The 27,427-nt window shown below is 33.2% G+C and overlaps 2 protein-coding genes across 8 annotated transcripts in view; one reads left to right on the top strand and one right to left on the bottom strand.

Moving 5' to 3' along the window:
• The window catches only part of LOC139500062 (zinc finger protein 226-like), a 52,676-nt gene that overhangs the window by 6,844 nt on the left and 18,405 nt on the right, over positions 1–27,427 (bottom strand). For 2 of the 6 annotated variants that reach the window (XM_071288784.1, XM_071288783.1), the window contains exons 1-2: positions 10,552–10,691; positions 1,873–1,960 (exon numbers count right to left, since the gene is read on the bottom strand). The exons of 1 other annotated variant lie outside the window; for it this stretch is intronic. The gene's annotated coding sequence lies outside the window, so the exon portion shown is untranslated. Of the gene's footprint in view, positions 1–1,872; positions 1,961–10,551; positions 10,692–18,623; positions 18,755–27,427 lie in introns of those variants that run through there. 3 more of the 6 variants (XM_071288786.1, XM_071288788.1, XM_071288785.1) reach the window with 3 other exon arrangements.
• On the top strand, positions 1,653–13,802 carry LOC139500063 (uncharacterized). 2 transcript variants are annotated; one of them, XM_071288792.1, is made up of 9 exons: positions 1,653–1,805; positions 5,857–5,971; positions 7,106–7,243; positions 9,201–9,272; positions 9,818–9,878; positions 10,591–10,712; positions 11,579–11,740; positions 12,044–12,230; positions 13,569–13,802. In XM_071288792.1, exons 1-9 carry the CDS (start codon positions 1,693–1,695, stop codon positions 13,610–13,612), a joined length of 1,014 nt encoding a protein of 337 aa, XP_071144893.1. In that variant the 5' UTR covers positions 1,653–1,692; the 3' UTR covers positions 13,613–13,802. The 2 variants fall into 2 exon arrangements, with proteins under 2 accessions (XP_071144893.1, XP_071144894.1); XM_071288793.1 differs by lacking the exon at positions 1,653–1,805 and adding an exon at positions 3,043–3,320.

The raw sequence follows: 27,427 nt of genomic DNA, 5'->3' as shown, positions 1-27,427 counted from the left end.
TTTATGAATAGAAATGCTACATAAGTAAATGATCACTTGCAAATTTATCAAAATGAGTGAATATATTTCACAAATTAAAGCACATTAAAGTAAATAGATATTATGACATGTAAAACATTCATTTTTATCAATAATTTATATCAACAGTTATATTGAAATGTTAATTTCACAATAGTCCATTTTCAAGGGAAGTAATGTTGTTTCAAAAATAGGCTCTCCGCCACACAATCAAATGAATTACAAATAAAATAAAATAAACTACATGTAAGTGATTAGAATGATTAAGGTACATTCAGACAAAAACATGAATACACATTTAAACAAAAACACAGCTAGTTTTAACAGACAAAATACGGTTATTTTGGAAGACATTGTGACCTGGAGAAATTACATTCATTAACTGTTATATATATATATATACAATGAAAATGCATCAGTCTATTTTGTCAAAATCTCACGCGGAAAATTTGTAGACAGTTGTGCAATTTTATTGGTTTGACTGTTTATGTATATGAAGAAAACTTGCTGATTGATTGCATTATTCAAAATATTTAAACAAATACCACACATTTGTGTTTTCGAATCAATTTTATGCACAATATTGTGTTTTTTCATAATCATTCTAAGCAAATTTATGCAATTTTCAGCGACTCATAGCTTGAAAATTAGACGGTGACGCATCCTTTTTATTATATTTTTGAAAAAACCATAGTAAAACCTACATTTTGCCAAAGTATAAGAAAATTATATTTTGGGAAACATATACCGATGATCTACCTTAAAGACTACTGACTTGTGACAGACTCATACAGAATATGACATCATTAAACGTTTCTGTGGGGGCTCGATCCTGTCCTGTAACGTGGACTGGACTAACACAACATAAAAAAAACACTTTTCATATAACAACAATAAAAGATAAATTTGAAGATCATACATGTAGGTCGAAAAAGTTGCAGCTCATTTGCAATCATACCATCTTATCATTTTTATCTTCCTCTGTGTCTATATGAAAAGTGCTTCCGTATAGTTAGCGCACAACGGCGTTATTATATAAATTAATTAATTGGATGCATCTTTTTATTATACATATAGGGATATATAATTTACAAGAGATATATAATACATGCTTTTTTTTTTTATTTCTTAATTGTTTTTTTTTTCATTATGACTCAATTTTATTATCTAAAGATTTTTTTAATTATTTTTTTAGCCTAAACGAAATAAAGACTGTTGAATATAAGTAAAACCATGGAAGTATTATATTGTCAATATAATACTTCCATGGTAAAACATAGAACCCTATAAGAAAGACTCACATAAAGCTCAGAATACGCCCGAAGGAGGCACCACTAAAATAAATTTACAGGAGAAAACTTTAGGCTAGCAAGTATACTAACATTAATCAAATTTTTCATCTATCAAGTATCAACACTGATCTGTGTCCACACTTATTATTTCAATAGACAATAACAAAAAGATACATGACAGTTTACAAGATCAGTATCATAGGCCTACTTGAATTTTTCTGTGATTTATTAAATGTCCTTTCTTTTAAAAACTCTCATCGTGAAAAAGGCTTCCTATAAAACATTGTTATTTTCATTTGGCTTCAATGTGATTTCCAAGACTTTCCACAGGAGCCTCTTCAGTTTCACTGTCACATGATCAACCATCTGTCTGTACTACAGCATGGCTGAGTTATTTACTGAGTTATACTGGGATCACGGGGGCGAAAGTTTGGGAGATATATCACCGTTTACGACAGAGAGTGACGAAAATACACCGTTGCATCGATCAAAAAGGTTTTTACATGAAAAATATTCAAAATATAACCAAAGAAATAACAAATAACCAAAAAGCTATACTCACGTTATATGTGGTAACGGTCGTTTTTTTCTATTTCTTTTTCTTTTTTGTTTGATGATAAAAATGACAACAGGTCCAATACTGTAGACATCTTTGAATGATAATATTAAACATTTCCATAATACATGTTAATGCTATTTATTTGGTAGACATCTTCTTAAAAAAAAACTTTGTAATTCTGCAACACAGAAAAGATTTTAAGTGTGAATTTTGCATACTTTTTTTTTTATTGAAGTCTGCACCTGTCTGTGACAGTATGAATCTTAAATGTATACATACAAATTAGAAATATAATAGTATTTAATTAGATAAGGGTATGTTATAAGTTCAATTTTTACATTTAAATTGAATTTTAGAAAGAAGGGGGTTGACACAATTGAGATGAGATTATTATTAAATTTGAAGGAACAGAAGTTATTTATTTTCTTTAACAACAATCATTGTATGTTTTTTTTTTCTCATCTGACAACAGTAAACATAAATATTTATAGTATAACTAATCGCCGTATTTGAATATCAAAAATAAGACAACGCGTGACCGAACGACGCATGGATTAAACGAGTGCGCAGCACGAGTTTAATCCATAGCGGCGTTCGGTCACAAGTTGTCTTATTTTTGATATTCAAATACGGCGATTAGTTATTCTTTTTATTACATTGGCAAATGGCTTTTTTTTTTATGAAATTAATGTAGAAAATGTAAGGAACTATATCTTTTTCCTACGCATTGACAATTTGTTTTGATCCGACGTTATCGACGTCTTGACAACGCCTATTGTTGTATGACGTCAGAGAGTGAAATAACCACGTTTATTTCACATGTGAAATTATCGGTTTTTATCTAACTGGGAAATCAATGTAATTCATTGCAACCAATGTAATAAATGTATGAATTGACACAGGGAAAATTTGGACCAATTAATATCCTAATACTAAGTGACATGACTGCCATGTGCAAGAAAACGAATATGTTATTAATTCTAAATCAATGCATGGTGGCAAATTAAGACATATATATAAAGGATTTTTTAGGAACAACAACTTTTTTTCATTTAAAATGATAATTCAACATTGAGATCAAACTACATGTATATCATTGAATATCAGATATCTGGAACTTAATTACATGTATACATATTATTATTAACATATATATTAAAGATATTAGAATAAAAACGTGTCAGATCATTGTATATTTGTGGCTTTCATATCTCTTCGAACAAACAAGGCAAGAGAGTACAACTGTTATAGATGTAGATATTCACCTTTACTTCACATTGTGTTTATATAAATATACATCAGCAATTCATATTATATTATCACTATCAATTTTGATGAGATAACAAATAAATAGATATATATTTATGAAGTTTGTGTAACTGTCTAATTCGTGTAATAAAAATGTTTCAAATGACCCATACACAATCACATAAGATGGGGAAAGACAAATTGTAAGTAAAGCACGTCATGTCAATGGTTAATGCAGTATGTAGTATTCAGTTTGATAATATCTGATAAATTTTTGGTATTCATATATTACAATGTATTAAGATCTGACATGTTTGAATTATTTGTTTCATTACTATTTTATATATAAACATTATTATATTTCGATACTTTATAACAATTCAAATATCATTAGAGTTTACCTCAGAGTCTGCTTCTTGTGAGAAAAACTTTATTCATGGGGGAGGGTTCTGGGGGTTGGAACCCCCTTTTATATTGGAAGATCAATGCATTTGAATAGGGACATATAGTTGGAACCCCCCCCCCCCCCCCCCCCCCCCCCCCTTTGTCCTGAGTTGGGAACCCCCCCCTTTTTAAAAAGCTGGATCCACCCCTGAGCTCTTGAAGTTTTAAATGTTTTAGATATTTATGTATATGACAGCCTGTGATGGAGGAGATGCATGCTTATAATTGTTGTTTTTTTTGCCCATCAGCAATTGTTTTTGTAGTGGCATATATATATAAATTAAATTTACATTTATTTGTCCCATCTTTCCCCATTTTTGGACAATTTTATTAGTTAAGTTTGAACTTGTTCTTAATGTTTTGAATATACATGAAATATCATTTTTGCCACTTGATGTTAAAATATCCACAAGCCATATGTATTGTTATTAACAGAGAATTCTAATATGACGTCCTTATTACGCTTTGTAAACAAAGCCGTGTTCTAATGAGCACAACATATGTTTGACACATGCGCACAAAGTTACTGTTTAAATTAACGTTATTTCCATCGTTATCCTTTAAAATATATACATTTAGGCAGCTAACATAAACTTTTATAATATATTTTTATTAAACAACATATATTTATCCTGCTCGTAGTTTTTAAACTTATCAAATATGAAATGCAATGCACAGAGTCCTCGAGGAGGAAACGGGAACAGCCAAACATTTTTACGGTAATTTCGTACGCTTCGACCTATAAAAATACTGTATAAATTGTCCTATTAGAATCGAAATAATTCCTTCATGTCATGCTCTATGCTCATTTTAACATGGGTAGGCATTATATTTGACCACATTTTACACCTCGCTAACGTTCAGTGTAAAATATCGACAAATATAATGCCTACCCATGTTAAAATGAGCATAGAGCATGACATGAAGGAATTATTTCTTAATCAATCAATCTATTGAAATGATGGGACCAACTTGGTTGATCCTAATAGGGAGTCAGATTAAGTTTGTATCATTTTGGTAGTCCAAGATTTTTAATATAAGGGTAAAATACATGTCAATGGTCATAATTAACAGAATATTTCCAAAGATTCAAAATTCTCTCAAAAACATTAAAAAAATCATTTTCTCATTTACGTTCATGTGTGAGGGTCAATCATTATCACTGTTTTAAAATGTTCACAGTTTGAACAAGATACCAGATATTTCATAGTGGTTTAAATGGATTTGTATGTAAAAATATGCGAGTTAGCAATGTCTGAGTCAGGATAGATCCAGGATTTGAAGTTTTGGGGTGTGATGCTAAAAAAAAAGCTGAACTGAGCATACTGAGAGGGATGCAGATAATTTTTTCAGATTTTTATATGGAAAAATTAACAATTTTGAAAATTAAAGGTGGAACATGCCTACAGCCCCTCTCTGCCTGAATCTCCCTGTCAGTAATAACTTTTTACACTGATTCATTTATTTTCACGTGTCCCAATTTTCATGGATTTAGGAAAACTTGCATTTGTGTTGATATTTGGTTCATTGTTTTGCAATGGTCGACTGCTTTAATTTTTTTTTATACCTATACAAAATTTTGAGTTCCTGTTCACAGGTATCCACCAAAAAATGGTATTCAATGAATAATAACAAATCTACAGTAACAAAAATCTAATTAATGTGATTGAACCATTGCATTGAAGCAGACAATCTCTATTTTAACCCCAAGTGTGTGCAGTGTGTATGATTCACTTTTAAATGACAATAATATTTGATTTAAATGTTGACTTGTTTTATCTATTGTATTTGTCTACCAAACCTGTATCATCACACATCAGAACATGTAGGTAGATAAGAAAGGTATTTGTCTACCATACCTGTATCACATCAGATCATTTAGGTAGATGATAAAGATATGTGTACAAGCCAAGGGTAGATGTCCTTAAAATACTATCTTACGTCACATTGACAACCTATTTTTAGGACTTGGTGGGACCACGAGACAAAAACTCCAGCAATCACCACCCCCACATACAATGTAAAAAACAAATTATCAGACAACGGCATTAAAATTCTTTAAATACAATTGTCGTTGTTGAAAACCATAATTATGTAACCTCTAGATATCAATATGTTTTTTATTGTGTTGTTGGGGTGCTGTCAGTTAGCTATAAATACCTCATTATACAAACTCATGTATGTCATTTTTTTTTGCATGGCAATCTCTTTAACTCGTTCATCTATATTTTCTTAAGATTCATATAGGGCCTTTTTTATTTCTCTTAGTTTACAACTGTATTTTATATTTTGTAGGGATGAGGGTATGAACCTGAATTATTTGCAGACTTTACAGCTTATACAGAATCTCGAAGAAACTAGTGATATCTTACGCAGCTACCTTACAGAAATAGATGCAGATCTTGAGAAGGTATGATTGGAACCTCTTTGTAGTATAGCTTTTATTCCCCATTTCAATTCTCAATTTTATTTATCATTTGTTTTATTGTAACTGTTATTTTTGGAGAAACAAGAATGTGTCCAAAGTACACGGATGCCCCACTCGCACTATTATTTTACATGTTCAATGGACCGTGAAATTGGGTAAAAAATCTAATTTGGCATTTAATTAGAAAGATCACACCATAGGAAACATGTGTACTAAGTTTCAAGTTGATTGGACTTCAACTTCATCAAAAACTACCTTGACCAAAAACTTAAACCTGAAACTCACACTTTCATTTTCTATGTTCAGTGGACCGTGAAATTGGGGTCAACAATTTAACTTGACTGTAAAATTAGAAAGATCATATCATAAGGAACATGTGTATTAAGTTTCAAGTTGATTGGACTTCAGCTTCATCAGAAACTACCTTGACCAAAAACTTTAACCTGAAACTCACACTTTCATTTTCTATGTTCAGTGGACCGTGAAATTGGGGTCAAAAGTTTAATTTGGCTGTAAAATTAGAAAGATCATATCATAAGGAACATGCATACTAAGTTTGAAGTTGATTGGACTTCAGCTTCATCAAAAACTACCTTGACCAAAAACTTTAACCTGAAGCGGGACAGACGGACGAACGAACGGACGAACGGACGGACGCACGGACAGACGCACGGACGGACGCACGGACGGACGAACGGACGCACAGACCAGAAAACATAATGCCCCTCTACTATCGTAGGTGGGGCATAAAAATTATAACGTGGTTCGTCAAAATCGATAATTTTTTTTGTTTTCTAAAAGAGATGATCTTGCCTCAGTGCACATTTTCTTGTCATGCACCAAAAACTACTGTTAATGTCATTTGGCAAGAATTTTCACTGTTATTCGTTCTGAAGGTACCCCCAATATATTAAAATTCATATATTTGTATTAAATATTGATTCTGATGTGAGGTATATATATAGTAGGATACAAACTACTTTTAAATTTGGCAATGAGTCAAACAATTGATTTGCATTGTTTATAGATATATTGTACATGCAAATACTAGTAATTAAAAGAAGTTACTGTGCAATGCAAAATAAACATATGTAAAATGAATATTTTCATTTGCAGAAACAAGCCAGCAGAGAACAGTCATCTGGTACTCTGACTAATGGCAGCAGATGTAGAGATTATATGTGTAAAAAATGTTTATCTGTACTCAGGACAGTCACAGGAACGAAAACTATCATTTTTACAGTTATTCTCCAGGTACATGTATATCTATATGTTTAGGTTATCAATATTACCTTTCTTTATTGACCTTGATTTAGTTCTCAAGACAAAATTCCAATATACATATCAAGGCTGGTAATTTTTTTTTAGGAAAACAAGATACTTAATTAAAATACTTATGAATGAAAAGAGATGAGCCAGAAAACCTACAACCAAAACACCACAAAATACATCTAGAGGTTAACATAAATAGTCTTCAACAAAGACAGATGTTTATATTAAATATCAAGCTACATCAAGATAAAATTCCCTATTTGTAACCTGGATGGGGTTTTCAAAATCAAAAATAATGTGTCAATACCTCAAAAAAAAGACAAACAAATAAATTTATAGTTTATAAAGAACAGAGAATATAAATGGAAAAAAACATATAAAGATTACAGAAATGAAGGATACCTCATGTAGACAATCTACTATGGTGACTTATGAAAAAATCTCTGGCTATGATAGCCTATTTTTAGCTCACCTGGCCCACAGGCCAAGTGAGCTTTTCTCATCACTTGGCGTCCATCGTCCGTTGTCCGTTGTCCGTCGTCTGTTGTCATTAACTTTTACAAAAATCTTCTCCTCTGAAACTACTGGGCCAAATTAGATCAAACTTGGCCACAATCTTCATTGGGGTATCTAGTTTAAAAAACCAACCAAGATGGCTGCCATGGCTAAAAATAGAACATAGGGGTAAAATATAGATTTTGGCTTATATCTCTGAAATCATAGCATTTAGAGCAAATCTGATGGGGTAAAATTGTTTATCAGGTCAAGATCTATCTGCCCTGAAATTTTCAGATGAATCAGACAATCCATTGTTGGGTTGCTGCTCCTAAATTGGTAATTTTAAGGAAATTTTGTCGTTTTTGGTTATTATCTTAAATATTATTAAAGATAGAGATAAACTGTAAACAGCAATAATGTTCAGCAAAGTAAGATACACAAAAAAGGCAACATGACAAAAATGGTCAGTTGACCCCTTAAGAAGTAAGTAATGGCCCTTTATAGTCAGTTTTTGTCAATTTTTCATAAATTTTTGTTATCTTTAATAAAAAATCTTCTCCTCTGAAACTACTAAAACAAATTTAACCAAACTTGTCCACAATCATCATAAGGGTATTGAGTTTAAAAAATGTGTCCGATGACCCCGCCTGCGAACCAAGATGGCTGACATGGCTAAAATAGTACATAAGGTAAAATGCAGTTTTTGTCTAATATCTTGGAAACCAAAGCATTTAGAGCAAATCTGACATGGGGTTAAATTTTTTATCAGGTCAAAGTCTATCTGCTCTGAAACTTTCAGACTAATCAGGCAACAAGATTTTTGGTCGCTGCCCCTGAATTGGTAATTTTAAGAAATTTTGCAGCTTTTGGTTATTATCTTGAATATTATTATAGATAGAGATAAACTGTAAACAGCAATAATGTACATCTAAGTAAGACCTTCAAATAGTTCAACATGATCAAAATGGTCACTTGACCTTTTAAGGAGTTATTGCCCTTCATAGTCAATTTTTAACAATTCTCATAAATTTTGTAAATTTTGTAAATTTTTACAAAATATTTTAACTACTGGAATAGATTCATAGGTTCATTATAGATAGAGATAATTGTAAGCAGCAAGAATGGTCAGTAAAGTAAGATCTACAAACACATCACCATCACCAAAAGACAATTTTGTCATGAATCCATCTGTCCTTTGTTTATGATATGTACATAGACCAAGGTGAGCAACACAGGCTCTATAGAGCCTTTAATTTACAACTATTGGAAGTAAATATTATTTTTCATTTGTATAATTTTGTAATTTTGATTGTAAAAATACAGACAATATTTCTGAACAGTACCCAGTATATTTGTTTTTGTTTCAAGAATATTCAAAAGTATGTCAATTTTGTACCTGAATTAAACAGATCTTTTATAAGGTTGTTCTATGTATTTTCAGGGAATTAATCTACTAATTCAAACAATAATAGACTTTCTACCACAAAATGATACAACGGCAGTGTTAGAGGCAGTAAGTATCAATATACTATAATTTCATCAAAAGAATTGTAATGTGTATGTACTGTATAAAAATTGGTAACTTGAGGGATCTTAAAAACGAAAACTTGCATTATCTTTTGGTTCCATTTCTGCACTTACAGAAGAAATAAGGAGATGTGGTATCTTTTTTTTAACTTACATGTACAACCAATGCTCTAACATATGACATTGACATATTAAATCAAAAAGATCAACCTTGGAAGGCAGTACTAGTTCAATCTTTGAATGGCAAAAATGTCTATTGAAAAACTTATTAGAGGGAGATAATTTGCTAATTTTTCTTTCTTCAAAAATCAACCATTTTTTTCTCCATGAGATAGATCTTTATGAAAGGCAGAATATTTGCAATATTTGGCACATGTGTTAGAATGATGAACTTCTTCTCACTTAAATGATAAATGTTCAGTAAATGGCAGGTTTTCAAACCTAGTACAAAAAAAGGTGGAAAATATTTTGCAGCACAGTTTGATAAATATTCAAATTTACAACTTATCTGACTTGTATGTTTTCTTTCAGAGTAGTGCTACCATGATTATACTTCAGCTAATAAATCTAGTCCTCATTATCATAACCTCAGGTATGTTTGATTTTCGAAAAATTGTTATCTGCTTTAAGCAAGGGCTATAGTTTATCATTGGTTGTTGACAATCAGAAACACATTATAGTTAATAGTGAATTGTGATCTTCTTAATCCATATTAAAAAAAAAATTAACACAGTAATTTGGAAAATACATGGAAAAGTTTTTAACCCATGGTAAAGGTAATTTGAAAATGACAGGATATTTTAGTGCATTTCTTTTAAACAATAAAGTCAAATTGAAAAAAATAGCACCTGCTCTATCTCAAAAATATTTTTTCAGTGTAGTATACTACTATTGGGACAAATAATATCACAATTATAGAAAAGTCTACCTGTCCTGCTCCAACTCAAAATATTGACAATTCTATGTTAAGGGGGTCCAAAATTCAGTTTGAGATTCAGACATACTAATTTTCGACTTTTTAACTAGACCTATTCACTACTTAACATAAAGATTTAGCACCCAAACTTTTTTAGCATGTAATTTCATCCCCGTACTTAATATTTTATGCATGAAATATCAAGAAATAAAATGGGAAAGTGTATGAAAAAAATTTACAAGTTATAAACTGTTTACACTAGGGACTATATTCGTAGACAAAGAAAACCAAAGAATGATAACAAGTACACTAAAGGTTTCCTTATTTTTAAAATAATTTTATTCATTACCTTTATATCATGTATATAATTTCTTGATTTTACTTTCAGCCAATTTAGCCAGACAGATGATTTCTGGTATTCAGCCTGTTAGTTGGATATTTCTAATACAGTCCTACATTGCCACACTGTTGTTGTTTGCTGGATTGTATACTATTACTAAACGATTAAAGGTACAGAATACATCAGGGTTAAAACGATTAGAAGGAGATATCACAAATACACATAATTCCCTATTTTAAAGCTGACTATTAAGTGAGGGTTTTGCTAGGTTTCTATGGGGACATATAACTGCTTTAGTTATGCAAGTGCAGGTCATTTGGTCTCCGGAAGATAGTTGTTTATTTTTGTATAGGTTCATTCCTGTATAGTTTTCTTTATAAATAAAGGGGAATCTTTTATTTTATTCATTTACTGTTTGCCTGAATTCTCCTTGAGTTTTTGTTTTCTTTTTTTTTCTGTGTATTTGTCACAAGGTTATTTTGTTACTATGGATTCATTATTATTCATATTTTCATGGATTCCATGGATGTAGGCTAACCTTAAGGTGGTACCCCACAGGCCCACACTTTCACTAAAATTTATTTGGCTCGTTTAATTTTCATAAAATTTTGTCAAAGTATTTACTTTGACCCTTTAAAGAAAATATAAAGATTTCAAAAATTTCGAACCAACCGTTTTGTCAGAAAAATTACACTGGTTATATAGCAGTTTGACAAACACCAATTTTGATCATTGAGAAGCTTAATATTCCTTTTACAACACAACATAATGAAAACGTTTAGCTGACTTTACAGAGTTATCTCCCTGTAGTGTTAGGAACCACCTTAAACATAAAAAGTCTACATTTTCCATAGGCTTGTATATTGACTTTGGCAAAACATGCATGAAATCAAGTATCCAGCAAATTATCTTTTTTTCTCAAGGCACAAAAATTAATACCCACAAAATGTCGATTGTGCTGAAAATGACAATGAATTTTTTTTTTAATTGGTCATATTGAATAATATTGTGCATGATTCTTATTTTTTTTGTTCAGCCATCATCTTGGAAATATTTACGAGAGGATGTAGATGACCCAGTGTATATTGCTATAATTTATTGTAAATTCCTGTACTTTTCTGTATCTACTGGTACCCTATGTGGGAATGTTGACATCACGCCTTATGACTGGTACAATTGTATATTTGTTTCAATGCAGGTAAGACAATTAATCGTGTACCTTTGCCACACTAACTTATAACAGTCATATAGTTTTGAACATTTCTGTTGCTAATGGATTCCTAGTTCTGTTCTGTCACTGGAGAGAAAGGAAAGTTATTTGAATCGTAAAGCACAACAAAATTTTATTTTAGCCTGAAAACTCTTCAAATAGAGCTCTTATAATACTTTTTTACTGCCATGGTTTTTATTGTTCAGGAGTTATGCTCCTTTGAAATGGACCTGATTGACACCTTCACCATTTAAATGTACCATAATGCTATTGTGTTCTTTTTACTTTCAGATGTTGTTAAGTTTTATGTATTTTGCCTCAATACTGGGACATGCCTGCATGCCTCTCAATTCAGCTAAGAAAGATAGAGTGTTATCTAGGTTAGCATCAGTTAATAGTCCCAGAGGTTCCAGAGCACCAAGCAGAATAATCACACCTAATCATTCTTCATCAAGACTGCTTGAAGCTGATTATGCAAGTAGGTATCAGTAACAATTCACATTCTTAAACTTAGAAATTGTGTCTGTTTTTGTAGAAAAATAAGAAAAAGAGACTGAGTATAGGATAGCGGGTTGTTTTCGGGGGAGTAAAAATTCATGATTTTAATTAGTGAATGGCTATTATTTATTTTGAATTTATTGAACCATAAAACTAATTTTTGACTCTTCACATTGAATAATCCGCGAAGCGGAATATGTAAAATGTGAAGAGTCAAAAATTAGTTTTATGGTTCAATAAAATCAAAATAAATTATTGCCATTCTTTATAAATAAATTTCTATCAAAAATAAGGCTCAAATAACTTTTTATATATTATTTTTATTATCAATGACAACGTACACACATGTTAGCGTATGAATACACAACGTCAAAGTGGGCGTGTCGCCATCAAAATTGATAACATTGAAAATAAAACTAACGATTTTAACCAATCAGAAGACAGTAAAAACACCAAATTTATTTATTTGAAAATGGTATACAAAATATTTTGGCATATTCAAAACTTTTATCAATACCTTTGCATATACACTTTTAATTTGACAGTATTTATTTTGGCGATTTTTTGTTCTCAGGGGAAATTTTGAACACTTTATGTATTGGTGCAAACTCATTTTTGTGAGATCTAGGTCATTGTGGAGGGTTATAATGTCCTTTAATGACAACATTGTACTAAGTTCTCCTGCTCTTGTCTTGAAATTATAAAAGATAGCAATAAACTGCACATAGCAAAAAATACCGGCAATACAAAATCTATAAGAATGCCTGTATGATCAAAGCCATCGGCTGACCCCTTATAGTAGCAATTGCCCTTAGTTTTGATTAATTTCAGTTATCACCTACTATCTTTAAAACTATTACAGTTAAGCAAGATAGAAATTATAAATAGCAAAATTATACGGAATACAAGATTTACATATTAAGTGCCAGTATAACTAAACTTATTGGATGACTATGTATATGAGTTTTTATCGCCCCTGAATGACATTGTTTTACTATATTTTTTGTTTTTTTGTCTATTAATCCAATTATTGACAAGTAAGAGGGGGTTGGGAAAGACCTTTTCAGGTCGTCGGGATCAGGTGTTTTTAAGCTCAGGATTTCGAAATTGATCCTTTCTTGATCCGGGAATTCTTTTTTTTCGAATTTCGGGATGTCAGGATTTAAATTTCTTTAAATTGAGGACCTCAGGATTTCATGTTTTTAAGACGGGATTTTGGGATCAGGTTCCTCCAACCCCCCCCCCCCCCCAAATAAAAATACAAAAAGAAACATCCAGTCCTTCAATATTATAAATCTTATATGTTATATGACTTCAGATTATGGATCCACAGTAGACACATCTGAGAAGGATGACAAATAGTTGCAAAGACTTGGATGCTGTTCATATCATCAGATCTCATCAGGTGCTTGGAAGATATTTTGCTGAAGATAAATACGGTCCATTGTTGATTTAATTAACTTAGTTATGTTTATTTTTCTATTACTAACAGTTGTTTACAATTCTTAACTCGTTTTTAATGTGTTCTAAATTAAAGAGTGTTGTTTCAAAACACTTTCATACATGAGTGTTTGAGATGGCAACCATTTTTCCAAAATATTCTATAGAAACACCAAATGAAAACAATAATGGTGCTTTGAAACACCAAAGATGAATGTTGATGACTCAGAATTTTTTTTATTGCAATAAAAAGTAGAATTTATTTCCTACAACTGTCAAATTCAAGGGAATATTTTCACATCTGTGATTGTATTTTTTGGTGTTCAAACCCCACCCTCCATAATCTTAGCATACATTTGATAACAGTTTTGAGTTAACACCTTTATTCTATGGTCTTCAAATCATCACAAATGAATAAGCTCAGTCACTTGTTAAGAATTGAAACAGGTCACTTATCACTGCACAGAGATATTTTGTTTACATACTACCTTCTTAGTTCCTTAATTTGAGGCATGTTTGAGATATTAGCCTATCCTGTATGTAGTATACATTTAAAATATTGTGTTCAGTTTGATGATATTTGCTATTATAATTCTTTTGAATTGATAGATTATTAGTAAACAATAAAACATATCATTGTTACCGGTATATTCATTACCATATAAAAGAAGAATGTGCCTATAATTTGTTACTCAGTATTTATTGTTATATTATTGACATGTATATATATTACACCTTTGCCTAATTGTTTTTGTGGTGGTGAATTGTCTAGTCAGAAATACTTGTTTACAAAGATTAATCGGTGATGGGTCATACTCATAAAAACTGTTTCATCATTTTTGTTTTTTTTGCTCATTGGGGTCTAAGCGTGACGCGGGATAGCTGATTTTTGGTAAGCGTGACACGGGAAAGTCAAATTATTGTGTCGTGGGAAATGAGGTCTATCGGGACCCGGGAAATGACAAAAAAATGAGAATTGCTTACGTACATAGTGTAAGTGGGATACGGGAATCTGACAAAACAGTAAGCGGGATCCGGGATCGGAACCCCCCAATGAGACCCCAATGAAGGCAATAGTAGTATACTGCTGTTCAATAGTCATAACTGATTTAACTGAAACAATGCGGGTCACAGAAACTGTGGCTTTTTCTTTATTTTCATTTCATTAGTGTATATTTTACTTACAAGATGGAAGAAAATATTAACATATATCGGGAAACTTTTGTTTGGGTCTAATTTTTGCTATGTTGGTGGAGGTCATTTTACTGTACAATTTACTGTACTGGAATACTTCACGGACCATTTAAGGATGTACACCTCTGAGGAGCCAAAAAATTCTAGAATTAAACTTTTTTGCTTAACCTGATTTTTGGGTTTAAAGGACTATAACAAAATGATTGGTGAAGAAAAAAATCATATGAGTGTGCACTTCTTGTATTTGCCTTTGAAAGTACCCAATTTGAATGATTTTCCCATTTTTCGTAAATTTTTACCCATTTTGGGCTATTATCGTAAAAACAAATCTAATATATTAATCATATTTGATGACTTTAACTCCACCATTATATTGGTTGCTAGGCAACAGAATAAACGAGTTAGACCCAAAATGCAATTATTTTCAGAAGGTCTATGGTATAGAGTTACAACTTGACAAGTTAAATGAAATTTGGGGTGGGGCCAAAAATGGCCCTTATAGCCCTAGTCCTTTGAAAAGAAAAAAGGGCTATTAGATGTACATGTTTCTGGTAAGATAATTTCTTGTTCCCCTCACCCTTTTTCTAAAAAAATTGGCTAAAAAGACTTGACTTGATTGGTGATAAAATTTGAAAAAAAATATTACTAAGAAACTACTCATTGTAAATACACAATTTTTTCACAGAATTAACCTTGATTATGATATTACATAAATTCATTACTATTTTCCACTTGTATCAGGTATTTTAAAAATAATTCCAGAACGAGAATGAAAAGTCGGAAGAATACATATTTAAAGTTATGGCACTTGAAAAGAGAACAATAAATGACAAAGATTTTAAGGTGAAATGGTTTACATGACATGACGCAAAAATATCTTGATTAATATGGTATGGTTTGAGACCTCGAAGCTGTCGTGTAAATGTCAGCTCTTCAACATCATCAGAGCGACAACTTGAATGTAGCGTACCACAGGGAAGTTGCTTAGGTCCCTGGCTTTATTTAGTCTACGCCGGAACTCTATTCGACATTATTCCACCATCTATTACTGTGTACGGATTTGCCGACGACCATACTGCTAATAAACGTTTCGTGCCAACATTAACGAATGAGATGGATGCAATTCCTGACTTACAGGACTGCGCTGTTCATATAAACACTTGGATGAACAGTAACAAACTAAAAATGAACAATGCGAAAACAGAGTTTATTCTCTTTGGCAGTCGACGCCAACTCTCTAAATGTCAGACAAAAGACATAATCATTTGTGGAGATGTTATAAAATCAAAAACATGTATACGGTACTTAGGAGCTTTTCTGGATGAGACTCTAAACTTCAAAGACCATATTACTAAAAAATGTAAAACAGCAATGATGAACTACTACAAAATAAAGTGCATAAGATCCTATCTATCGAAAGAAGCAACTGAAACTTTGGTCTTATCTTTGGTTATATCACATTTAGATTATTGCAATGTTATACTTTTTGGAATTTCACAAACTGATTTATATAAATTGCAACGTGTACAGAATATGTGTGCCAAACTTGTGTTAAACCGTTCTAAGTATGATAGTGCCAAGCAGGCATTGTTTGACTTACACTGGCTTCCGATCAAAGCCAGAATTACATTCAAAATCTTAACATATATGTACAACTGTCATGTAGGTAATGCACCGTCATATTTGATCAATTTGTTAAATCCTCAAGTGTCGAAACGTTCATTAAGGTCGTCAGAGTCATCTATTGGTTGTTATGCAGTCCCATATAACAAAAAGAAAACTTTTTCAGATAGAAGCTTTAGTACTATTGGGCCAAAATTGTGGAATGAACTAGGTACAAATGTAAAAAACTCTGAATCTTTGGATACTTTTAAATGTCTGTTGAAAACATTGTATTTCGAAAATTATTTTGAACTTTTCTGACTTTTTTCTTGTGTATCAAAGTGTATATTTTCAATTTTTGGTATAGTACATACATATTGTATTTTTGTATAGTATTTTTGTAGTTTATATGTCATTTATGTACAACGCCATTGAATCATATTGTATATGTAGAAATAGGCGTTTAATTAAGTTTTCATGTTTCATGTTTCATAAAGGCTATATTTATCTTTTAAATTTATAGTATGATTAATTGTATTCCACCATTTTATTTAAGTATTTTGTCTGATTTTAACTCTTTGTTTTTATTTTTTTATGTTCTGTTTTACACTCTGTGGGAGACTAGATATTTACATATGATGAGAAACTATGTGGTAATATTGTATGCTATAGATATTCTTTTACTAATGATTTTGAATAAAACAGATTTTTAATTTATGTATTTTGAGCCTTGGAAGAAAACAACCATTTACCTTTAAGGGGTGGGTGTTATGGTTTTTTTTCTGAAAAAATTCTGTTCCCAAATTTGATGAAAACAAATAATGTGGCCAAGCAAATGGTAAGAAAAATTGTTCTGAATCCAAATTTTTCTCTTCGCCATAGTGTTAAATTTCGGAAAAAAAACTTTGATTGATAGACAAAAGACCATACTCGAATTTGAAGTACAATTGTTGCTCCTTAAGCAACGCTTGGACAAAGGATCTGTATTTTGATCAGATGAGGCTTGAGGAGCTGAAAACACAGTAATTGTCGAAATATGCATCTGGATTAGCAACATTGCAGGTATCCTTAAATACATTCAAATACATTCAAAGATAATAGTAAATTGCCAATAACATTTATATGTCAAGCTTTCTATTATTCCAAATCTAAACAAGTTGTTATATTTTTAGTCTGAAATAGCTACCATCAGATATTTTGATCACCGATAGATGTTTTATACATTTATATAATACCCTTAAGTATGGTAAAAGTTACAACTAAAATTTTATTTCTTCATATAAACTTAAACCTGAGTTTTGAATCTGTTAAATTATTCATAACTGATATAGACTCAGGACGATTTAGAGCTTGCAATAGTGTATGAACACTAGTCTGTTGTCGACACCTTAATGTGTGCATATGTTGACCTATACATTTCTTTTTGGTTATTTTTGTCATTTACTTGTCAATGACATATACCCCACACTTTAATTTCTCATATCTGTAAATACATATGAATCACTGTATATAACAAAAGACTTGTTTAATATAATGAAGCTAACTGAAGATCAATTACAAATCATACAGTACCATGGCCAGATTTTAGTCTTTTCTGTAAATCTTCAAGCTAACACGAGGACAGAAAGCCTCTGACTATATGTACAGTATAAAATACAAATGACTTCTCCAGGAACTTCTTGATATCAAAATGTTTTTACTGGTTTGTGAATTCATGCTTTTATTCTAACTTGTATATACATCTGGTAACCTGGACTTCTCTAATCCCACATCAAAACTGATAAAAAGAGGGGCGTCCGCTTGGCTATGCTGTATGTATAAATACACATCCACCAAATGTCCAAATATGAATGCTTAATGTGATGCCTTGTGAAGATAAATGTCACACTCTCTGTACGTTAAATAATTCATGCATTAACTTTTTGAGGGATTCGTATATGACCTGTTGCAAGTAATCTTTCAAACCAACATAAATTAATTTTTTTAGTAGCTACAAAAATTTTTTTTAGTAGCTGGCAAAAAATTGCCATTTACTACATCCTTGCTAATTTGTTATCTTCCTGAATACATGTATATCAAAGTTGCAAGGGCACAACTGATCATTTACAGATGATACCTGCCAGACAGACATACATACCTTACAAGCATTCCAACTTCTGTGCTGACATGAATTATCATTGATAGCCACACCCCTCTCTTCATATCTTAAAATTGGTCCCACATTCAGTGGTACATTTGTATATTTGTTTTTGAACAGTTAGGGATGTTCTGCAAAGTTAAGAATTCATATAGTGGAATGATATAAGAATGTGCCTAATGCAGTGCTATAAAAATGTGACAAATGCAATGTTCCTATCACAATACTACAAGAATGATCCTAGTGCTATGCTATAAGAAAGGCATTTAAGTGCGTAGTAGAATGCTAAAATAATGTGCCTAATGCAATACTATAAGAATGTGCCTAGTGCACTGTTATATAAATGTGCCTAGTGTAATGCTATAAGAATGAGCCTAGTGTAATACTATAAGAATGTACCTAGTAAAATACTATAATAATGTGCCTTGTGCAATGCCATAAGAATCTGCCTAATGCAAAGCTATGAGAATCTGCCTAATGCAATGCTATAAAAAGTGTGCCTAGCACAATGCTATGAGAACGAGCCTAGTACAATGCTATAAGAACGTACCTTTTGCAATGCTATAAGGATGTGCCTAGTGCAATGCCATAAAAATGGGCCCAGGGCAATACTATAAGATTGTGCCTAGTGCAATGCTATAAGAATGAACCTAGTGTTATGGTATAAGAAAGTGCCTGGTGCAATGCTATAAGAATGTGCCTAGTGCAATGCTATAAGAATGTACCTAGTTTTATGCTATAAGAAGGTGCCTAGTGCAATGCTATAAGAATGTGCCTAATGGAATGCTATAAGAAGGAGCTTAGTGCAGTGTTATAAGAAAGAGCTTAGTGCAATACTATAAGAATGTGCCTAGTGCAATGCTATAAGAAGGAACTTAGTGGAATTCTATAAGAATACACCTAGTGTAATGCTATAAGAATGTGCCTAGTGAAATGCTGTAAGAGGGACCTTAGTGCAATGCTATTATAATGTGCCTTGTTAAATGCTATAAGAATAGACCTAGTGCTATGCTATAAGAATGTGCCTAGTGGAATGCTATAAGAATACACCTAGTGTAATGCTATAAGAAAGTGCCTAATGGAATGCTATAAGAAGGAGATTAGTGCAGTTCTATAAGAAAGAGCTTAGTGCAATGATATACGAATGTGCCTAGTGCAATGTTATAAGAAGGAGCTCAGTGCAATGCTATAAAACAGTACCTAGTGCAATGCTATAAGAATGGATCTAGTGTTATACTTTAAGAAAGAGCTTAGTGCAATGCTATAAGAATGTGCCTAGTGCAATGTTATCAGGAGGACCTTACTGCAATGCTATTAGAATGTGCCTAGTTGAATATGCTATAAAAATAGATCTTGTGCAATGCTATAAGAAAGTGCCTAGTGAAATGTTATAAGAAGGACCTTAGTGCAATGCTATTAGAATGTGCCTAGTTGAATGTTATAAGAATAGACCTAGTGCAATGCTATAAGAAAGTGCCTAATGGAATGCCATAAGAAGGAGCTTAGTGCAATACAATAAGAAAGAGCTTAGTGCAATGCTTAAAGAATGTGCCTAGCGCAATACTATAAGAATTGGTCTAGTGTAATGCTATAAGAAGGTGCCTAGTGCAATGCTATAAGAATGTGCCGAATGGAATGCTATAAGAAGGAGCTTAGTGCAGTGCTATACGAAAGAGCTTAGTGCAATGCTGTAACAATATGCCTAGTGCAATGTTATAAGAAGGAGCTCAGTGCAATGCTATAAAAATGTGCCTAGTGCAACGCTATAAGAATGGACCTAGTGTTATGCTATAAGAAGGTGTCTAGTACAATGCTATAAGAATGTGCATAGTGAAATGCTATAAGAATGGACCTGGTTTTATGCTATAAGAAGGTGCCTAGTGCAATGCTATAAGAATGTGCCTAATAGAATGCTATAAGAAGGAGCTTAGTGCAGTGCTATAAGAAAGAGTTTAGTGCAATGCTATAAGAATGTGCCTAGTGCAATGTTATAAGGACCTTAGTGCAATGCTATTAGAATGTGCCTAGCTGAATGCTATTAGAATAGACCTAGTGCAATGCTATAAGAAAGTGCCTAATGGAATGTTATGAGAAGAAGCTTAGTACAATGCTATAAGAAAGAGCTTAGTGCAATGCAATAAGAATGTGCCTAGTGCAATGTTATTAGAAGCAGCTTAGTGCAATGCTATAAGAATGGACCTAGTGTAATGCTATAAGAAGATGCCTAGTGCAATGCTATAAGAATGTGTAAATGGAATGCTATAACAAGGAGCTTAGTGCAGTGCTATAAGAAAGAGCGTAGTGCAATGCTATAACAATGTGCCTGTGCAATGTTATAAGAAGGAGCTTAGTCGAATGCTATAAAAATGTGCCTAGTGCAATGCTATAAGAATGGATCTAGTGTTATGCTATAGGAAGGTGCCTAGTGCAATGCTATAAGAATGAATCTAGTGTAATGCTATAAGAATGTGCCTAGTGCAATGCCATAAGAATGGACCTAATTTTATGCTATAAGAATAGGCCTAGTGCAATGCTATAAGAATGTGCCTAATGGAATGCTATAAGAAGGAGCTTAGTGCAGTGGTATAAGAAAGAGTTTAGTGCAATTCTATAAGAATGTGCCTAGTGCAATATTATAAGACGGACCTTAGTGCAATGGTATTAGAATGTGCCTAGTTGAATGCTATAAGAGTAGACCTAGTGCAATGCTATAAGAAAGTGCCTAATGGGATGCTATAACAAGGAGCTTAGTGCAGTGCTATAAGAAAGAGCTTAGTGCAATGCTATGAAAATGTTCCTAGTGCAATGTTATAAGAAGGAGCTCAGTGCAATGCTATAAGAATGGACCAAGTGTTATGCTATAAGAATGTGCCTAGTGCAATGTTAGAAGGAGCTCAGTGCAATGCTATAAGAATGGACCTAGTGTAATGCTATAAGAAGATGCCTAGTGCAATGACATAAGAATGTGCCTAGTGCAATGCTATAAGAAGGAGCTTAGTGGAGTGCTATAAGAAGGAACTTAGTGGAGTGCTATAAGAAGGAACTTAGTGCAATGCTATTAGAAAGTGCCTAATGGAATGTTACAAGAAGAAGCTTAGTACAATGCTATAAGAAAGAGCTTAGTTCAATGATATAAGAATGTGCCTAGTGCAATACTATAAGAATTGACCTAGTGTAATGCTACAAGAAGGTGCCTTGTGCAATGCTAGAAGAATGTGCCTTATGGAATGCTATAAGAAGGAACTTAGTGCAGTGCTATAGAATGTGCCTAGTTGAATATGCTATAAAAATAGATCTTGTGCAATGCTATAAGAAAGTGCCTAGTGAAATGTTATAAGAAGGACCTTAGTGCAATGCTATTAGAATGTGCCTAGTTGAATGTTATAAGAATAGACCTAGTGCAATGCTATAAGAAAGTGCTTAATGGAATGCCATAAGAAGGAGCTTAGTGCAATACAATAAGAAAGAGCTTAGTGCAATGCTTAAAGAATGTGCCTAGCGCAATACTATAAGAATTGGTCTAGTGTAATGCTATAAGAAGGTGCCTAGTGCAATGCTATAAGAATGTGCCTAATGGAATGCTATAAGAAGGGGCTTAGTGCAGTGCTATAAGAAAGAGCTTAGTGCAATGCTGTAACAATATGCCTAGTGCAATGTTATAAGAAGGAGCTCAGTGCAATGCTATAAAAATGTGCCTAGTGCAACGCTATAAGAATGGACCTAGTGTTATGCTATAAGAAGGTGTCTAGTACAATGCTATAAGAATGTGCATAGTGAAATGCTATAAGAATGGACCTGGTTTTATGCTATAAGAAGGTGCCTAGTGCAATGCTATAAGAATGTGCCTAATAGAATGCTATAAGAAGGAGCTTAGTGCAGTGCTATAAGAAAGAGTTTAGTGCAATGCTATAAGAATGTGCCTAGTGCAATGTTATAAGGACCTTAGTGCAATGCTATTAGAATGTGCCTAGCTGAATGCTATTAGAATAGACCTAGTGCAATGCTATAAGAAAGTGCCTAATGGAATGTTATGAGAAGAAGCTTAGTACAATGCTATAAGAAAGAGCTTAATGCAATGCAATAAGAATGTGCCTAGTGCAATGTTATTAGAAGCAGCTTAGTGCAATGCTATAAGAATGGACCTAGTGTAATGCTATAAGAAGATGCCTAGTGCAATGCTATAAGAATGTGCCTAATGGAATGCTATAACAAGGAGCTTAGTGCAGTGCTATAAGAAAGAGCGTAGTGCAATGCTATAACAATGTGCCTGTGCAATGTTATAAGAAGGAGCTTAGTCGAATGCTATAAAAATGTGCCTAGTGCAATGCTATAAGAATGGATCTAGTGTTATGCTATAGGAAGGTGCCTAGTGCAATGCTATAAGAATGGATCTAGTGTAATGCTATAAGAATGTGCCTAGTGCAATGCCATAAGAATGGACCTAATTTTATGCTATAAGAATAGGCCTAGTGCAATGCTATAAGAATGTGCCTAATGGAATGCTATAAGAAGGAGCTTAGTGCAGTGGTATAAGAAAGAGTTTAGTGCAATTCTATAAGAATGTGCCTAGTGCAATATTATAAGACGGACCTTAGTGCAATGGTATTAGAATGTGCCTAGTTGAATGCTATAAGAGTAGACCTAGTGCAATGCTATAAGAAAGTGCCTAATGGGATGCTATAACAAGGAGCTTAGTGCAGTGCTATAAGAAAGAGCTTAATGCAATGCTATGAAAATGTTCCTAGTGCAATGTTATAAGAAGGAGCTCAGTGCAATGCTATAAGAATGGACCAAGTGTTATGCTATAAGAATGTGCCTAGTGCAATGTTAGAAGGAGCTCAGTGCAATGCTATAAGAATGGACCTAGTGTAATGCTATAAGAAGATGCCTAGTGCAATGACATAAGAATGTGCCTAGTGCAATGCTATAAGAAGGAGCTTAGTGGAGTGCTATAAGAAGGAACTTAGTGGAGTGCTATAAGAAGGAACTTAGTGCAATGCTATTAGAAAGTGCCTAATGGAATGTTACAAGAAGAAGCTTAGTACAATGCTATAAGAAAGAGCTTAGTTCAATGATATAAGAATGTGCCTAGTGCAATACTATAAGAATTGACCTAGTGTAATGCTACAAGAAGGTGCCTAGTGCAATGCTAGAAGAATGTGCCTTATGGAATGCTATAAGAAGGAACTTAGTGCAGTGCTATAAGAAAGAGCTTAGTGCAATGCTGTAACAATATGCCTAGTGCAATGTTATAAGAGGAGCTCAGTGCCATGCTATAAGAATGGACCTAGTGCAATGCTATAAGAATGGACCTAGTGGAATACTATAAGAATGTGCCTAATGGAATACTATAAGAAGGTGCCTAGTGACATGCTATAAGAATGGACCTGGTTTTATGCTATAAGAATGTGCCTAGTGCAATGCTATAAGAATGTGCCTATAAATGCTATAAGAAGGAGCTTAGTGCAGTGCTGTAAGAAAGAGCTTAGTGCAATGCTATAAGAATGTGCCTATTGCAATGTTATAAGAAGGACCTTAGTGCAATGCTATTAGAATGTGCCTAGCTGAATGCTATAAGAATAAACCTAGTGCAATGCTATAAGAAAGTGCCTAATGGAATGTTATAAGAAGAAGCTTAGTACTATGCTATAAGAAAGAGCTTAGTGCAATGCTATAATAATGTGCTTAGTGCAATGTTATAAGAAGCAGCTTAGTGCAATGCTATAAGAATGGACCTAGTGTAATGCTATAAGAAAGTGCCCAGTGGAATACTATAAGAATGTGCCTAATGGAATGCTATAAGAAGGAGCTTAGTGCAGTGCTATAAGAAAGAGCATAGTGCAATGCTATAACAATGTGCCTAGTGCAATGTTATAAGAAGGAGCTCAGTGCAATGCTATAAGAATGTGCCTAGTGCAATGCTATAAGAATGGACCTAGTGTTATGTTATAAGAATGTGCCTAGTGTAATGCTATAAGAATGTGCCTAGTGCAATAATATAAGAATGGACCTAGTTTTATGCTAAAAGAAGATGCCTAGTGCAATGCTATAAGAATGTGCCTAATGGAATGCTATAAGAAGGCCCTAAGTGCAGTGCTATAAGAAAGAGCTTAGTGCAATGCTATAAGAATGTGCCTAGTGCAATACTATAAGAATTGATCTAGTGTAATGTTATAAGAAGGAGCTTAGTGCAATGCTATAAAAATGTGTCTAGTGCAATACTATAAGAATTGACCTAGTGTAATGCTATAAGAAGGTGCCTAGTCCAATGCTATAAGAATTGACCTCGTGTAATGCTATAAGAATGTGCCTAGTGCAATGCTATAAGAATGGACCTAGTTTTATGCTGTAAGAATGTGCCTACTGCTACGCTATAAGAATGTGCCTAATGATTGCTATAAGAAGGAGCTAAGTGCAGTGCTATAAGAAAGAGCTTAGTACAATGCTATAAGAATGTGCCTAGTGCAATACTATAAGAATTGACGAAGTGTAATGATATAAGAAGGTGCCTAGTGCAATGCTATAAGAATGGACCTAGTGTAATGCTATAAGAATGTGCCTAGTGCAATGCTATAAGAATGAACCTAGTTTTATGCTATAAGAAGGTGCCTAGTGCAATGCTATAAGAATGTGCCTAATGGAATGCTATAAGAAGGAGCTAAGTGCAGTGCTATAAGAAAGAGCTTAGTGCAATGCTATAAGAATGTGTCTAGTGCAATGTTATAAGAAGGTGCCTAGTGCAATGCTATTAGAATGTTCCTAGTTGAATGCTTTAAGAATAGACCTAGTGCAATGCTATAAGAAAGTGCCTAATGGAATGCTATAAGAAGGAGCTTAGTGCAATGCTATAAGAAAGAGCTTAGTGCAATGCTATAAGTATGTGCCTAGTGCAATGTTATAAGAAGGAGCTCAATGCAATGCTATAAGAATGTGCCTAGTTCAATGCTATAAGAATGGAACTAGTGTAATGCTATAAGAAGGTGCCTAGTGCAATCCTATCAGAATGTGCCTGATAGAATGCGATAAGAAGGAGCTTAGTGCAATGCTATAAAAAAGAGCTTACTGCAATGCTATAAGAAAGAGCTTAGTGCAATGCTATAAGAATGTGCCTGGTGCAATGTTATAAGAAGGGCATTAGTGCAATGCTATTAAAATGTGCCTAGTGCAATGTTATAAGAAGGAGCTTAGTGCAATGCTATAAAAATGTGTCTAGTGCAATACTATAAGAATGGACCTAGTGTTATACTATAAGAAGGTGCCTAGTGCAATGCTATAAGAATGTGCCTAGTGCAAAACTATAAGAATGGACCTAGTTTTATGCTATAAGAATGTGCCTAGTGCAATGCTATAAGAATGTGCCTAATGGAATGCTATAAGAAGGAGCTTAGTGCAGTGCTTTAAGAAAGAGCTTAGTGCAATGCTATAAGAATGTGCTTAGTGCAATGTTATAAGAAGGACCTTCGTGCAATGCTATTAGAATGTTCCTAGTTGAATGCTATAAGAATAGACCTAGTGCAATGCTATAAGAATGTGCCTAATGGAATGCTATAAGAAGGAGCTTAGTGCAGTACTTTAAGAAAGAGCTTAGTGCAATGCTATAAGAATGTGCTTAGTGCAATGTTATAAGAAGGACCTTCGTGCAATGCTATTAGAATGTTCCTAGTTGAATGCTATAAGAATTGGCCTAGTGTAATGCTATAAGAAGGTGCCTAGTGCAATGCTATAAGAATGGACCTAGTGTAATGCTATAAGAAGGTGCCTAGTGCAATGCTATAAGAATGTGCCTAGTCCAATGCTATCAGAATGGACCTGGTTTTATGCTATAAGAAGGTGCCTAGCGCAATGTTATAAGAATGTGCCTGATAGAATGCTATAAGAAGGAGCTTAGTACAGTGCCATAAGAAAGAGCTTAGTGCAATGTTATAAGAATGTGCCTAGTGCAATGTTATAAGAGGACATTAGTGCAATGCTATTAGAATGTGCCTAGTGCAATGTTATAAGAAGGATCTTAGTGCAATGCTATAAAAATGTGCCTAGTGCAATGCTATAAGAATTGACCTAGTGTAATGCTATAAGAAGGTGCCTAGTGCAATAATAGAAGAATGGACCTAGTGTAATGCTATAAGAATGGACCTAGTGTAATGCTATAAGAATGTGCTTAGTGCAATGCTATAAGAATGGACCTAGTTTTATGCTATAAGAAGGTGCCTAGTGCAATGCTATAATAATGTGCCTAATGCAATGTTATAAGAAGGACCTTAGTGCAATGCTATTAGAATGTGCCTAGTTGAATGCTATAACAAAAGACCTAGTGCAATGCTATAAGAAAGTGCCTAATGGAATGTTATAAGAAGAATCTTATTACAATGCTATAAGAAAGAGCTTAGTGCAATGCTATAAGAATGTACCTAGTGCATTGTTATAAGAAGGAGGTCAGTGCAATGCTATAAGAATGTGCCTAGTGCAATGCTATAAGAATGGACCTAGTGTAATGCTATAAGAAGGTGCCTAGTGCAATGCTATAAGAATGTGCCTAGTGCAATCCTATAAGAATGTGCCTGATAGAATGCGATAAGGAGCTTAGTGCAGTGCTATAGTAAAGATCTTAGTGCAATGCTATAAGAATGGACCTAGTGTTATGCTATCAGAAGGTGCCTAGTGCAATGCTATAAGAAAGGACCTAGTGAAATGCTATAAGAATGTGCCTAGTGCAATGCTACAGGAATGGACCTAGTTTTATGCTATAAGAAGGTGCCTAGTGCAATGCTACAAGAATGTGCCTAATGGAATGCTATAAGAAGGAG

This window comes from Mytilus edulis, chromosome 13, assembly GCF_963676685.1.
Source record: "Mytilus edulis chromosome 13, xbMytEdul2.2, whole genome shotgun sequence".
NCBI lineage: Eukaryota > Metazoa > Mollusca > Bivalvia > Mytilida > Mytilidae > Mytilus > Mytilus edulis.
Note: the sequence above shows the minus strand (reverse complement) of the source record. Positions and strands in the feature narration are given on the sequence as shown.